Source organism: Mus caroli, chromosome 1 (genome assembly GCF_900094665.2).
Source record: "Mus caroli chromosome 1, CAROLI_EIJ_v1.1, whole genome shotgun sequence".
NCBI classification, from domain to species: domain Eukaryota; kingdom Metazoa; phylum Chordata; class Mammalia; order Rodentia; family Muridae; genus Mus; species Mus caroli.
This window is the reverse complement of record NC_034570.1, coordinates 51,895,651-51,908,044: the sequence shown is the minus strand read 5'-3', so window position 1 is coordinate 51,908,044 and position 12,394 is coordinate 51,895,651. Positions and strand designations below refer to the sequence as shown.

Sequence of the window (12,394 nt, the reverse complement as noted above, 5' to 3'; positions counted from 1 at the left end):
CCCAGAAATAAACATTACACTTTTAGAGAAAGTCACCTAGGAAAGGTGAAGTATTTATTTCCTTGTGACATTTTAAGAACTCTTTGGGGAGGTCTTCTTGCTGAGCCTGGGTGAGGATGAATCTTTGTCCTCTGAAGGTGGGTGTGCTCTGTGCTCAGAGGTAACAACCATTCAGGAGCCAGATTGATGGAAAGGATGGGGTCAAATTAACGACTACACTTCCTGACCAACAGTCAAGTGAAAATAGACTGATTTTTCTTGTGTAAGTTGTAAACCCGGAAGAATTTTCATTGTCCTTTCTCTTACCACACAGGGACCACTTCCCTGTCCTGTCCTATCCTATCCTGCTGGAAGCTCCCTTGTAAATACGTTTATCTGACAAGGTCAGCATAAATGACTGTTTGTTTAGTAGCCCTTGACATCATCCTTTCCTGTGGATCCTGCTATAGAATTTTCCCTGAGTTTGATCCAACACACACACACACACACACACACACACACACACACACACATGTACACACAGTACATGCAATATCGTGAATTAGTAAGAAATACATATTTGGCTTCTGCCCTAGTCTCTGACATTAATCTCTAGAGCCCTTGGGAACAGGAGAGCTACAAGGAGTCTGTCTTGCTTTTGAGTTTAGTTTTCTGATTCTGTTTGCTGATTTGGAACCTGTGTAATTTCCTGAGAGGTTAAGAGTATTTGACACAGCTTCTAAATTCCCTGGGGTTTCCTGCATGAAAGAAGCATCATTTTCATTAATGAAGTGACTCTTAGTGGGTACTTGAATGGACTCAGCATGGGAACTGGTTGCCAAGGTAACCAATCAGGTGATCAAAGGATTGACATTTTAGCAAACATCGGTGGCATCCTCAACCCCATCTCTCATGAGGCTCTAAAGCCTGGGACCTGATGGCAGAACACATGGAGATGACCAGCGGGTGGTGAGCTTGGAGAGGACTTAGAGGCATTAAATCTCTTCCCATAAACTGTGCTCTGTGTGAGCCTCACCTGCTGCTCACCAGGAAGCTTTGCAATGTCCCCTAGAGCACACAGGCAAGCCCAGCCAAGTGCTTACCTGGGTTTTGGGGAGCCAATGTAGCAAAATAATAAGAAGGGTAGGGCCATGGCCCTGACTTCTTTGGTCAGGAGTTCCAGAGACCCAGTTGGTGGCTGGGGTCTGAAGTGGCGACCCTTGAGAACTGACTCCTCAGCGTGTGGCTTATGATACTCTATGAATCAGAGTCAGAATCAAGCCAACTTCAGTTCAAGTCTGCTGGGGAGCTGCTTGCGGTGTGATCCCTGCCCATGTCTGCAGTCTAATGTGTTTTGTGCCTGCGGTACATGAGAGTTTAAAAGAAAAAGTTGGCTTTGTTCTTTAAAGTACTAAAGTTTAGCTTTAAAGGAAGTAAGTGATTGCTTTAGAATCTAAATATATGAGCGCAGGTGAGGTGAATCACCGCCAGCCAGAGAACAGGCAGAGCCAGCCACCATGAGAATAAACCCGGCGGTGTACCATTTCAGCCTCTGTAGTGTGAGCCAGCTGCAGTGCTGTTGCCGATGATCTGTGTCTTGGCAGCATCCTCTGTCTCTGTGACAAAGTGTCTACACAAAACATCTTAGGGGAGAAAGGGCTAACAGTGCAAAGGGCATCATGATGGGGAAGCAAGAGGGCGTGAGGCTGGAACTGTTGCTCTCATGCTGTAGACAGGCAACAGAGAGCAATGCTTACCTGCTCGGCTAAGTTTTCTCCCTCTTCAGTACAGAACCCAAGCCCAGGGAATGGATGTGGCCCTCCACTAGGGTGGGTCATTCCATCCCAACTAACCTGACCAAGACAGGCACTCCCGGGCATGCCCAGCTGCAGACTACTCTAGGCAATCCCTTACAGATCTTCCTAAAGTGTTTCCTCTTCCTGATTGTAGATCCTATCAGGTTGACAATTAGTGTAAATACCTAACACAACCAGATCAAAGGGCAAATCAAGTAGCGATGGGTTTACTGACAGGTCTGGCTTTCTTGAAGTGTGCCATTTGTTTACAGTCTTCCTGATGTGTGTGCGTCTAGGTCTTTCCACAACAAACTGAAACCTCAGCGCTGGGTTAGTGGTATAAACAGTGAGCTCCCGTCACCCCACATCTCTGTGCTTAGTGTCTGGGAAACTGTACTTAGAAGGGAACTCAGTAACTCACCTGTTGAAGCAACATTGAGGATGCAGTTGCCTATGCCCAAAATAGGGTTGAGGTCAGAGGTCGGCAGTCGACTGATAACATGACCACCTAAGGACTAAAGGAAAGATTTGTAAGCATCCCCGTGCTTTGGTTGTGAGTGCTGAAGTCCACCGAGCCTAGTGTTTCTTTTCAGGATAATATAGCAATTAGAATAAAACATGCCAGCAGGACTCCAGGTTTTCTTGCAAAATCTGAAATGTTTACAGCCACGACTTATCCTTTTAATTATTTGCAAAACAAAACAAAACAACAACAACAATAACAATCCCCTCCCCCCCCCCAAATTAGGAACACAGCGAAAGCCACCTCTATTAGGAAGGCGCTTGTTGTGATTTATGGATGTGGACATTGTTCCCGTTATGCATGTGAGGCTTGCATGACAGCAGACAAAAACATGGTTAAACAAAGCCACACAAATTGCATGTAAGTATTGGTGGGAGGTGGTACTATGAGTGTGGGGCCAGACATGTCCCTGCACACCAACTTGGTCATTTAAGTGGCTTTCGCCACAGGGATCTAGAAGTGGGTAACCTCTCATTCAGCCGTGTGGAAATCACAAATGGATACAGCCAGAAACAGAAATAGTGATCAATGCTATCTTCCCTCCTTAAAGAGTCCCCACCCAGAGGAGGGTTGCAGAGAACCTACGGCCACATTCCTGATCTGCTGCCCAGCCAGGGTCTTCAGCTGCTTCAGGAGAGCACGGTATATCTGCGTCTTCTCCTTGGGGAGCCTGGAGACCACATCAGACAAGACGTTCTTCACCTGGGTCAGGCTGAGGCCTGCGCCTAGTGTCAGCCCTGAGAGTGAGAGAGCTTTGTTAATGTTCTGGAAGCCGGGGAGTGAGGAGGAAAGTGAGGAATGACATCAAGAGTTGATTATGATGCTGTCTTTCCCACTCAGAAAGATTTCTCATGCTCATTAGATCACCTTATAAATATGAAGGAGAAGAGAGAGCAAAAATACTACATGATCCCTGAAAGGCACTCAAACACACCAGGCCAGCCAGTGCTCACTCCCTCCTGAGGGCTGAGGGCTGTCTGCTGCCCTCTGCCCAGCCTGTGACTTAGCATCAGGTGCTGTTTTCTGCCCCTGGTGTTTTGTTCACGCAGCCGCCACCTTCTCCATCTGTTGCTTCCCACCTACCTGCTCTGGCAGCTGCCTTCCCAAGTTGTAGTTTCATCAGGCTGCCCTGTTACTTGCCCCCTAACATATCATGTGTCTCTCTTGTACAGCCCTGGTCATAGCCGTGATCTTCCATGTAGCTTGTGTGAGGTCTCCCCTCAGCAGCAGATGGTAAGTGCCAGTGCAGCAGTGTGAAGACCTGCTTCAGACCACTGTTACCTCTGATGACTTGCACAGCATGTCTTTCCTTGGTTCATACCAAACCCTTCCCATTTCAAAGTTGAACTTGGATTCCGTTCCCTTGTCCACAGGTGCCCTCACATTTATTTTTTTCCTTCCATTTTCATGTGCATGTGAGTGTGTGTGAATGTGTGTGTTTGTATCTGTGCTGGCATATGTGTGCATATATAAGATTTTAGGATCGTCTTCTATCAGTTTTCCTCCTTATTTATTGAGGCAGAGTCTCTCAGTCAAACCCAGAGCTTGCTTATATGGATAATCCTGATAACCAGTTTGCTCTCGGGATCTTCTGTTGCTGCCTTCCAAAGTTAGAATTAAAGGCGGGCCATTCATACACCCACTCATGTTTCTGGAAATCCAAATGCTGGTCCTCAGGTTTGTGTGGACCACGAGTGCTTTTGACCACTGAGCCATCTTCCCAGCCTTGCCTTTCTCATTTATTATTTACTAGTAAACACGCATCTGTCCTTGTGTGACTAGTATTCTATCGTTCTCTAGTTGGAAGACTACCTTAAAAGACACTGTGAATAAATTTCCACCTGCCTCATCCACCGTGTAACTATTTCTGAGCATCTGCTGTGCTTATCATCCTAGGGCAGAGAATATAGACAAGGTCTCCTCTTAAGTCAGCATCCGGTAGGGAAAGAGAAAACTGGACAAGTAATAAACGGTGTGATTTCAGCTCTGCTAAGTGCTAGGACGATGCATGTGCAAGTTCCTCCTGGTGAGGTTTCTGGTCCTTGTGAATCATCACCCCACCAGCGGCCATGCTTAGAAAATCTTGTCGGGAAACCAGAAATGTTCAGCGAGTACTTCTCTGCTGTGTACGTGGCACCCTGTCTCGGACTGCCTATAGATAAAATGTTAATTTATAACTGCTTACCTTTCCCAGAACACACATGTTTTAGATTCTGATTTATCAGTGTACACTCAGCAGAGGGAGCTCGTGATTTAATTTTTGGTAAGTTAAGCAAAAGGGCTGTGGAGACAAGAATCTGCAGTAAGCAGGCTCTTGTCTCACAGGGCTTGCTTGCCTCCCTGGAGAAAGGCACGGTTGCTTCGGTTGGTGTTAATGGGTGTGGTGGATGACTTGTCTCCTGGCAGAATTCCTTTTGGTCAGGTTTTGATATGTTTGTCCAGTCAGTTAACTTAGAATAAACAGTCCAGCTCACAAGTCCAAAGATTCATCTAGAGAGATGAGATCTGTTTACTCGTCCGCCTCTCTTCCTCAAATGGCTTTTAATCTCACACTGTGAACTCAGGCTACCAACCTATTTGGCCTGCCTTCCTTTGGTTGTGACTTATCATTGAACAAACAGTGATCCAGGCCACTGGAAACTATAGATCAGGGATCTATTTACAGTCCAGTGGATGTTGAAAGGACGCTTACTACATGAGCATCCATTTGTCGGCAAGATGAAGACTGTCTGACTTGAGTGCTCAGAGACAGGGCTGTGACGTGACTCAGCAGCACTGAAACCAGGGCTGAGGATGGCAACCGTGACAAACCTAGTATGTGCGCCTGTGTATTGTTCCCAGGTTCTCAGTTACCCCAAGATGAGGCTTGCCAGGATCGTGACGGTCCGGTAGGAGGTCCCCCGGCACAGCGCATGCTCTTCTGCACAAGCTGCTCCAACAGGATGACAAGCGTGTGTGTGTGTGTGTGTGTGTGTGTGTGAGAGAGAGAGAGAGAGAGAGAGAGTCAGACAGACAGACAGACAGACAGACAGACAGTGACAGAGACATTCTACAGCTCAGACTGTCCTGGAATTCACTATAGAATAGCCTAGACTGGCCTCTAACTCACAGAAACCTTCCAATTTCAATCTCTCAGATGCTGAGATGACAGATATGAACTACTAAGTCTGGCTCAAAAGGCACCATTTAAAAATATCCTGCTTGTGGACGTTGTACATCGTGGTGCGCACTAGGCTCCGCACCACGATGTACAACGTCCACCGAGGACAGCCTGGCCTACAAAGTGAGTTCCAGGACAGCCAGGGCTATACAGAGAAACCCTGTCTCGAAAAACCAAAAAAAGAAAAAAAAAAAAAAAGAAAAAAATCCTTCCCTTTATTAAATGTATCTGTTAATAGGAAATACACAACGTGTTGCGAAGAACATGGACACACACAACTCTCAGTCTGATGCTGGTAATTTTGAATCTGGTTTTCCACTAACAAATTCTTATTTACCTTTGTATTATTCCTTCCTTAAAAAAAAGTCCAAGATTCTTTTTAATTGAAGTTTGAAAAGCACTGGAAGTGTCACAATCCTAAAATTAGCACCATTTTGAAGGCTCCTGTTAGCTGTGGAGGAAGACTGCAGAAGATAAAATATGACTGACTAACAGCACCCACAGCATCACATCATGTGATGGCCTCCTCTCATATCTGCTGCTTGTGAGATGAACGCTGAGGGAAGAAACCGTGTCTTTCTTGGGAGACCGTATCAGCGAGCTCACAGCCCTGTACCTGGCTCATGGGAGAAACTCGATAACTTGAAAAGGAACTGAGAAAATGAATGTTGGGACATGGCTTTATTCTCCTGGCACTTTTCATGGCCTAGCATTTACCTAAAGCATTGAGTATGATCTCGTGCAGGAGGAGCATTGAGCTTCTCCTTGTTGGAGAGCTGTGGGCATTCCCTGAAATCAGTTCTGTGGTCCTGGAGAAAGAACTGAGGGCGTCTACCAGATGGAGTCTAGGGTAGCCAGAGTGAAGACAACAGGGAAGGTACTCTTCAAGGAGTGGGAACCTTAGACATAGCAGGACGAGTGTCTGAGCAAATCAATAAACATTATTCGAGGCCCAGTTCTCTGCAGAAAAAGTTGAATCTCAAGACAGGATGTGCAAACTTTTTTCAGGATTTTCTAAACTCAGGACATGTTCTTTACAAAGGATCAGTCACAGTTCATCACTGGTGTGCTGCGTGTGATCTCCTCCATCACACGAGCCTGTGATCTCCTTAGTGTCAAGCAACCTTTGCTTCCCCCCCCCCCCAACCATCCATTTGCAGCATACAGACCTTCTTAGAATAAATGAGAACATACCTTGCTTTGTATTAGTCACCACAAATAATTCTAAGATCCTTGCAGGAGAGATGATAATTGGATAAGAAACGTCTGTGAACTTCATATTAAGCCCTAAAAGAGAGAAGAATCATCATAATACAGGTATGCTGGGCCTGGTGGCACACGCCTGATCCCAGTGGCGCAGGAGGAGGGCAGCCCCACACGTCTCTACATCAAAACTTTAGAAGGTGAAGGGGGCGGAGGATACAGCATCAGATTGAGAGTTGTGTGTGTCCATGTTCTTCTCAACACATTGTATATTTCCTATTAACAGATACATTTAATAAAGGGAAGGATATTTTTTAATGTTGCTTTTTGAGCCAGACTTAGTAGCTCATATCTGTCATCTCAGCATCTGAGAGACTGGAATTGGAAGGTTTCTATGAATTTGAGGCAGAGCACTTGCCTACCATGGGCGATAGCTCAGGTTCCATCAAGGATAGAGGGGAGAGGGGGAGAAGGAAGTGGAGGAGGAATAAGAGGAGGAGGAGGAGAAAGAACAGGAGGAGGAGGAGGAAGAGGAGGAGGAGGAAGAGGAGGAGGAGGAAGAGCAGGAGGAGAAGGAGGAGGGAGAGGAGGAGGAGAAAGAGGAGGAAGAGGAGGAGGAGGAAGAAGAGGAGGAGGAGGGAGAGGAGGAGGAGGGAGAGGAGGAGGAGGAGGAAGAGCAGGAGGAGGAGGAGGGAGAGGAGGAGGAGAAAGAGGAGGAAGAGGAAGAGGAGGAGGAAGAATACACCAGCTAGATTTCATTTTGCAAGTAAGACTAGGACCTAGAACTCACTGAAATGAACTCAAGGGGAGGGAAGCCTGTTTCCTTTTTCGGTGGTCCTTACTCAGGCTGGGACTTTTTCATTAAGAAAAAGGTCTGTTTTACTATCTATTGGTGCCAGGAAGAAAATGAAAAACTTTCCCTCTACACTCCAAATCTAATCACATGCTATAGTTGGGATGAAAGGCCAAAGTACAATGTGGAAAGGGAAGGCATCCGTGCTACAAGCCAGCTATCAGCCAGGCCAAAGGAAGACATCCTGTAAACCGTGAATCTGCTTGTGAGCCAATGCTACAGCTTTCTCCTCTTTTCAGGAATCTGGGCACCAATGCAGGAAAGAAGTGGGTCTCGCTACCCACCCAGATAGGTGTTGCCAATCACGAGTGGAGCGCTGGGATGCTTCATTTTCAGTTCCAGAAGGTCATTTAGGGTTCCTGGGGCAATCCAGGTAGTCCTTTCCCCACGAAAAGTCAGAACTGTATTTTGGGACTCCTCGGCCATCCTCTGCAATATTTAAATTCAGACAATGGTGATGTCAGTGAGAAAACATGCATAGACTTCACAGCTCACTACTGGACAGGCAGGAGCAATGGATAACAGAACAAAGAAAGAAGCTAAGTCTTAATTCATAATTAAATTAATTCCTTCGAATATTTTTCTCCTCTTAAAGTTTAAAAATGAAGTAGATTTTAATGAAGTCTTAATTTATAAATAAACAAGACTCTTACATGCAAGGACAAGGACTGAGATATCTCATGTCAACCCTTATTCCCAACCAAAGATATGACTGTAGACTTCAACTACCAACAATGATATTCTATCAACAGAGAATTAAGCACATGTGAGCTGAGAGCTGCATGATGTTACCATGCAAAGAAGCGTGAGGAATATACCACGAGATAGGAGACCCAGGTTCTAACCCCAGCTTAGCTACTAGGTACCCAGATCAGTTTAGGAAAACTCTGGACCCTCTCTATGCCTAGCCAGGACACCCACACCCCCACAACAGCTAACAATCATCCATAATCCGAGTTCTGACGCCCTCTTCTGGCCTCTGTGGGTACTGCACACGTGTGGTATACAGACATACATTTAGGCAAAACATCCATTCACATAAAAATAAACAAATCTTTATTTGATGTGTGTGAAAATTAAGGGTGATATATGAGTGTCCTTTGGCTCTCAGTGGTCACTGAAATATGGGGTAAAATGGCTGTCAAACATCAACCCAGTAAAAACAAAGAATGTCAGGCTGGTTAAAGCCCGCAATCTAACAGTGATGTTCATGTTTACCAGGCAAACTGAGCCTCAAACTTACTGGTGGGGTTTTCTCAGTTGTTGGTGGGCAGACTTTCTTTAGCTTTTCCTCCCATCAATTTCTCTAAAACAAACGGCTGTGATCGGTAGCAACACATTAACATGAGTGAGTGTGGGATAAATATTCATGAGGATAATTTCATGCTCAGTCAAGCAGACTTTTAATTTTATTTTCCTTCCCTTCTTGTCTCTAGTGGACTTTCTGCGCACGCTGTTTTGATTCGATACAGGAGTCATTTAATATGCTCATATTTCCCGTCTAAAGTTGATCCTATCCTAGTAAGTCAAATCACATTTGGCAATGATTTTACAGTGTGCAGGAAACACCGTAACTATCCTCATTTAGTTTTACCAAAGAAAAGAATGGAATGAGGGCCAAATCAGAGATGTGGCCTGGTCAAAGTGACACAGGTGGTTAATGGGCCAAAGACGTGGACCCCAGGGCACCAGGTTTCTTGCCTGGTGTCCTCTGAAACTGGGGTTGTGGCATTTGGAAGAATGTTTTCTCAGGAATCAAATTGCTTAGTTTGTTTCGAGTGAGCTTTGGTAATATCCTTGAGAAGATATTTTATGAAAACATTCCGATCTCTGTGGGAGCATCCGCAGGGCAGATCTTTTGGTAAAATTTCTGTGTCTTCATAGATCATCTCACTGAATAATTTTGTCACACAGAAGTCCTGGCAAAAGGCTGCTGGAAATAAGCTGTCACTAAAAGCAGGCTGGTTAAATGAAATCCCCTTTATCACTGTAAATGTTGCATTAAGTTGTGTGTCTATCTATTGAGTGGGCAGAAGGAAGATGGACAGGAGAGGTCCTGGGGATGTGGGAAACTCTGACTGCTAAACGTTTCATACGCTCTCATCAGGTGAAGCCAACCCTTCTCAAAGTAGAGTGCAGCTCTCTGGGAAGTGCACCCAGAACTCGTTTTAAGGGCTCCAAAGCCAAAGCTATTTTATAATAAAGTACAGTGAGAATGACTTGTCTTCTTCCTCCGCATTATCTATGGAGTCTATGGTGGAGTGTTAAAATGCTCCACAGTGTGTGCTCTCACACCTCTGTCTGCAGCCCGGAAGTTGTGTGCAAACCTAATTAGTTTCGCTTAAGCCAGAGTTAAAAAAGATATACAAAAACCCAGAACAATACCACTCCATTGTTACTTCCCTTTGAGGAAAAATGAATGCTTTTCAAGAGTAATGTTTTATTTATCCTAAAAGACTCTTGGTGCTGGAAGGATGGTTCAGTGGTTAAGATCACTTCTTGATTTTCTGGAGGACCTAGGTTTGGTTCCCAGCACCCACACCCCCAAGACAGCTAACAATCATCCATAATTCCAGTTCTAGGAGATCTGACACTCTCTTCTGGCCTCCATGGGTACTGCACACGTGTGGTGTACAGACATACATTTAGGCAAAACATCCATTCACATAAAAATAAACAAATCTTTATTTTAAAAGTTTTCTCTGGTTACTTATTAAAAATGAATGGATGATTAAGATATTTTCCATTTTAATGTCACATAGAACATCCATCAATAGCTATGACCCATGCAACAAAAACTCTTTGGGTTGTCAGCAATTTTTAAAGATGTTAGTGGCTCTGAAACCAACCCAGTCAAGCAAAAACAAAAATAAAAAAATTAAAAAGCCACAAAGACCTAGGCAGAGTGACAGTGCCTAGGCTTACAACCAAAGCAGCAAAGAGGCAAACACACTACTGTAGGAGAAGATCCCAAGGGGGACACTGTCAAAGCAGGAACCTGCCCTCAGGAACAAGCAGTTTGTATTTTCTGTATCCTGGGTTTCTAGCTTGGGGCCTGACAGTTGGGGCTCTGCTAACAGAAGCTTTTGAAATAAGTACAAAGGAGTCCAAAGGATGCCTAGAGGAATGATTCGAAACAAGGAAAAACAAAAAACAAAAAACGGGGCATCTCAGTGCCTTGCATCAGTGTGGAGTGGCTGGCTACTGAAACAGACAGCTCAGACCTGCTCTTGTCTGTCTGCTCCTAGTCTTATCCTGAATTTTTTATGGATCCTCCTAAGCATTGAGTATCAGAACACATGTGCCCTGGATCTAGACAATGAGAAAGAGCAGGGTCAAGATGAGCCCTTGCATGAGCAAAGTTCAAAATGAATGAATGCTCTGGAGGGCTACATAGTACAAAGTGACCCAGAGGAGCCCATAAAAGCAGAGGCACAACTGAGGACGAGCTGGTGGGTGTGTCCCTTCTCTTGCAAGCATCATAAAACCAAATAAACCAGAACAAACCATCAGCTCAGGTGGAAATATAAGCTCCTGCGTTGGATCCAAGGGTTGAAATTCGTTTTTTTCATACAACTTGGTGCAAACCTAAAGAAGATAAAAAAAACTGTTTTAGTCTTTGTGGCAAAGGTTGGTAAAGCATTGGTTCTTAGCCAAGTGTTGAATGTCTACTTCCTGTTTGAAAAGCCTGGAATGGGGACTGGGATATGGGGCAAGAGCAAGAGAGGATGGGGGTGGGGGGGGGAGGGCAGAGAGGGCTAGAGAAAGGAGAGAACAAGACAGGGCTGCAGAAAGCTGCAGAGGGGAGGAGAGGCAAGAGACAACTAGGGCAGGCAGGAGGGGTTTGGGTAGGGTAGCAGATGGGAGCAAGAAACTCTTATGAGGCTGCAGTGTGTCCAGCCCTGGACCTAGGTTGAGAGCTTAGAACTTTGTGGTTGTTGAAAGTTGCAATTTTGCAGAGCCAGAGCCAAATTTATGTTAGGCTTTGTGTCTTCTTAATAACAGTCGTTCGTTGCCCACCTTTGTGTCTGACCCGACATCCTGTTGGCTACTGGGTTAAGTTTTATAATGTATTAAGCAGTATACTAGCTTCCACTGACCCCAAAGCTACTAAGATCCATAGCAGAATGTCCCTGATAACTAAGCCAGTGTTCCCACGGTTAGGTCTCAGGAAGTGCATATGTCCAGAAATGGCAGTCTTGGCCCAGCTCAAGCTGGACTGAAGAAAGATTTCTGAAGGATAGATATAAGCATGTCTCAGGAATCTATGAAAGGGGTCATTTCCCTTTCCTCTGGCAGAAGAGACACGTGGCTTTCCATTGACATATCTGCTGTTGCATGTCAAAGCCAACTGGCCCGGGCTCCTGCAGTCCTTATTCTACACTTCAAAGCTTCAGCCTGACCCTGCTCACCTCAGAACCCCACTCTCTATATAACTTTTCCCTGCCATTCTCCCTTTCCTACCCTGGCTGTGGCCAATCTGCTGCTTTTTCTCTCTGCTCTGGACTCTCCCAGGTGCCTCTGAATATTTTTTCTTGCTTCTTCACACTAACCCTGCCTCAAGCATGGAGTGGTCACGTGGTTTCTTTACTAAGCCCCTCACAATGTAGTTTGTGAATGCAACCGATTAATGGCTCACTCTTTCTCTCGCTCTCCTTCTCTCCCTCTCCCTACTGCCCCCCCAATTCCAGTACAGGGTCTTTCTACAGAATCCTGGCTGTCCCTGAACTCACTCTGTAGACCAGGCTGGGCTTAAACTCAGAGAGCCACCTGCTTCTGCCTCCCAAGTGATAGGTTAAAGGCAAGTGACACCACACCTGGCTATAATTTTCGTTTCTTCCTCTCTCTCTCTCTCTCTCTCTCTCTCTCTCTCTCTCTCT

At 45.3% G+C, this 12,394-nt stretch overlaps 1 protein-coding gene across 2 annotated transcripts in view; it reads right to left on the bottom strand.

Moving 5' to 3' along the window:
- Positions 1–12,394, bottom strand: part of LOC110301976 (aldehyde oxidase 3) — an 89,598-nt gene that overhangs the window by 53,473 nt on the left and 23,731 nt on the right. For both annotated transcript variants that reach the window (XM_021176186.2, XM_029479649.1), the window contains exons 8-12: positions 11,022–11,102; positions 7,799–7,943; positions 6,653–6,745; positions 2,884–3,035; positions 2,197–2,290 (exon numbers count right to left, since the gene is read on the bottom strand). In XM_021176186.2, the coding sequence (XP_021031845.1) occupies positions 2,197–2,290; positions 2,884–3,035; positions 6,653–6,745; positions 7,799–7,943; positions 11,022–11,102 (565 nt within the window). The remainder of the gene's footprint in view (positions 1–2,196; positions 2,291–2,883; positions 3,036–6,652; positions 6,746–7,798; positions 7,944–11,021; positions 11,103–12,394) is intronic.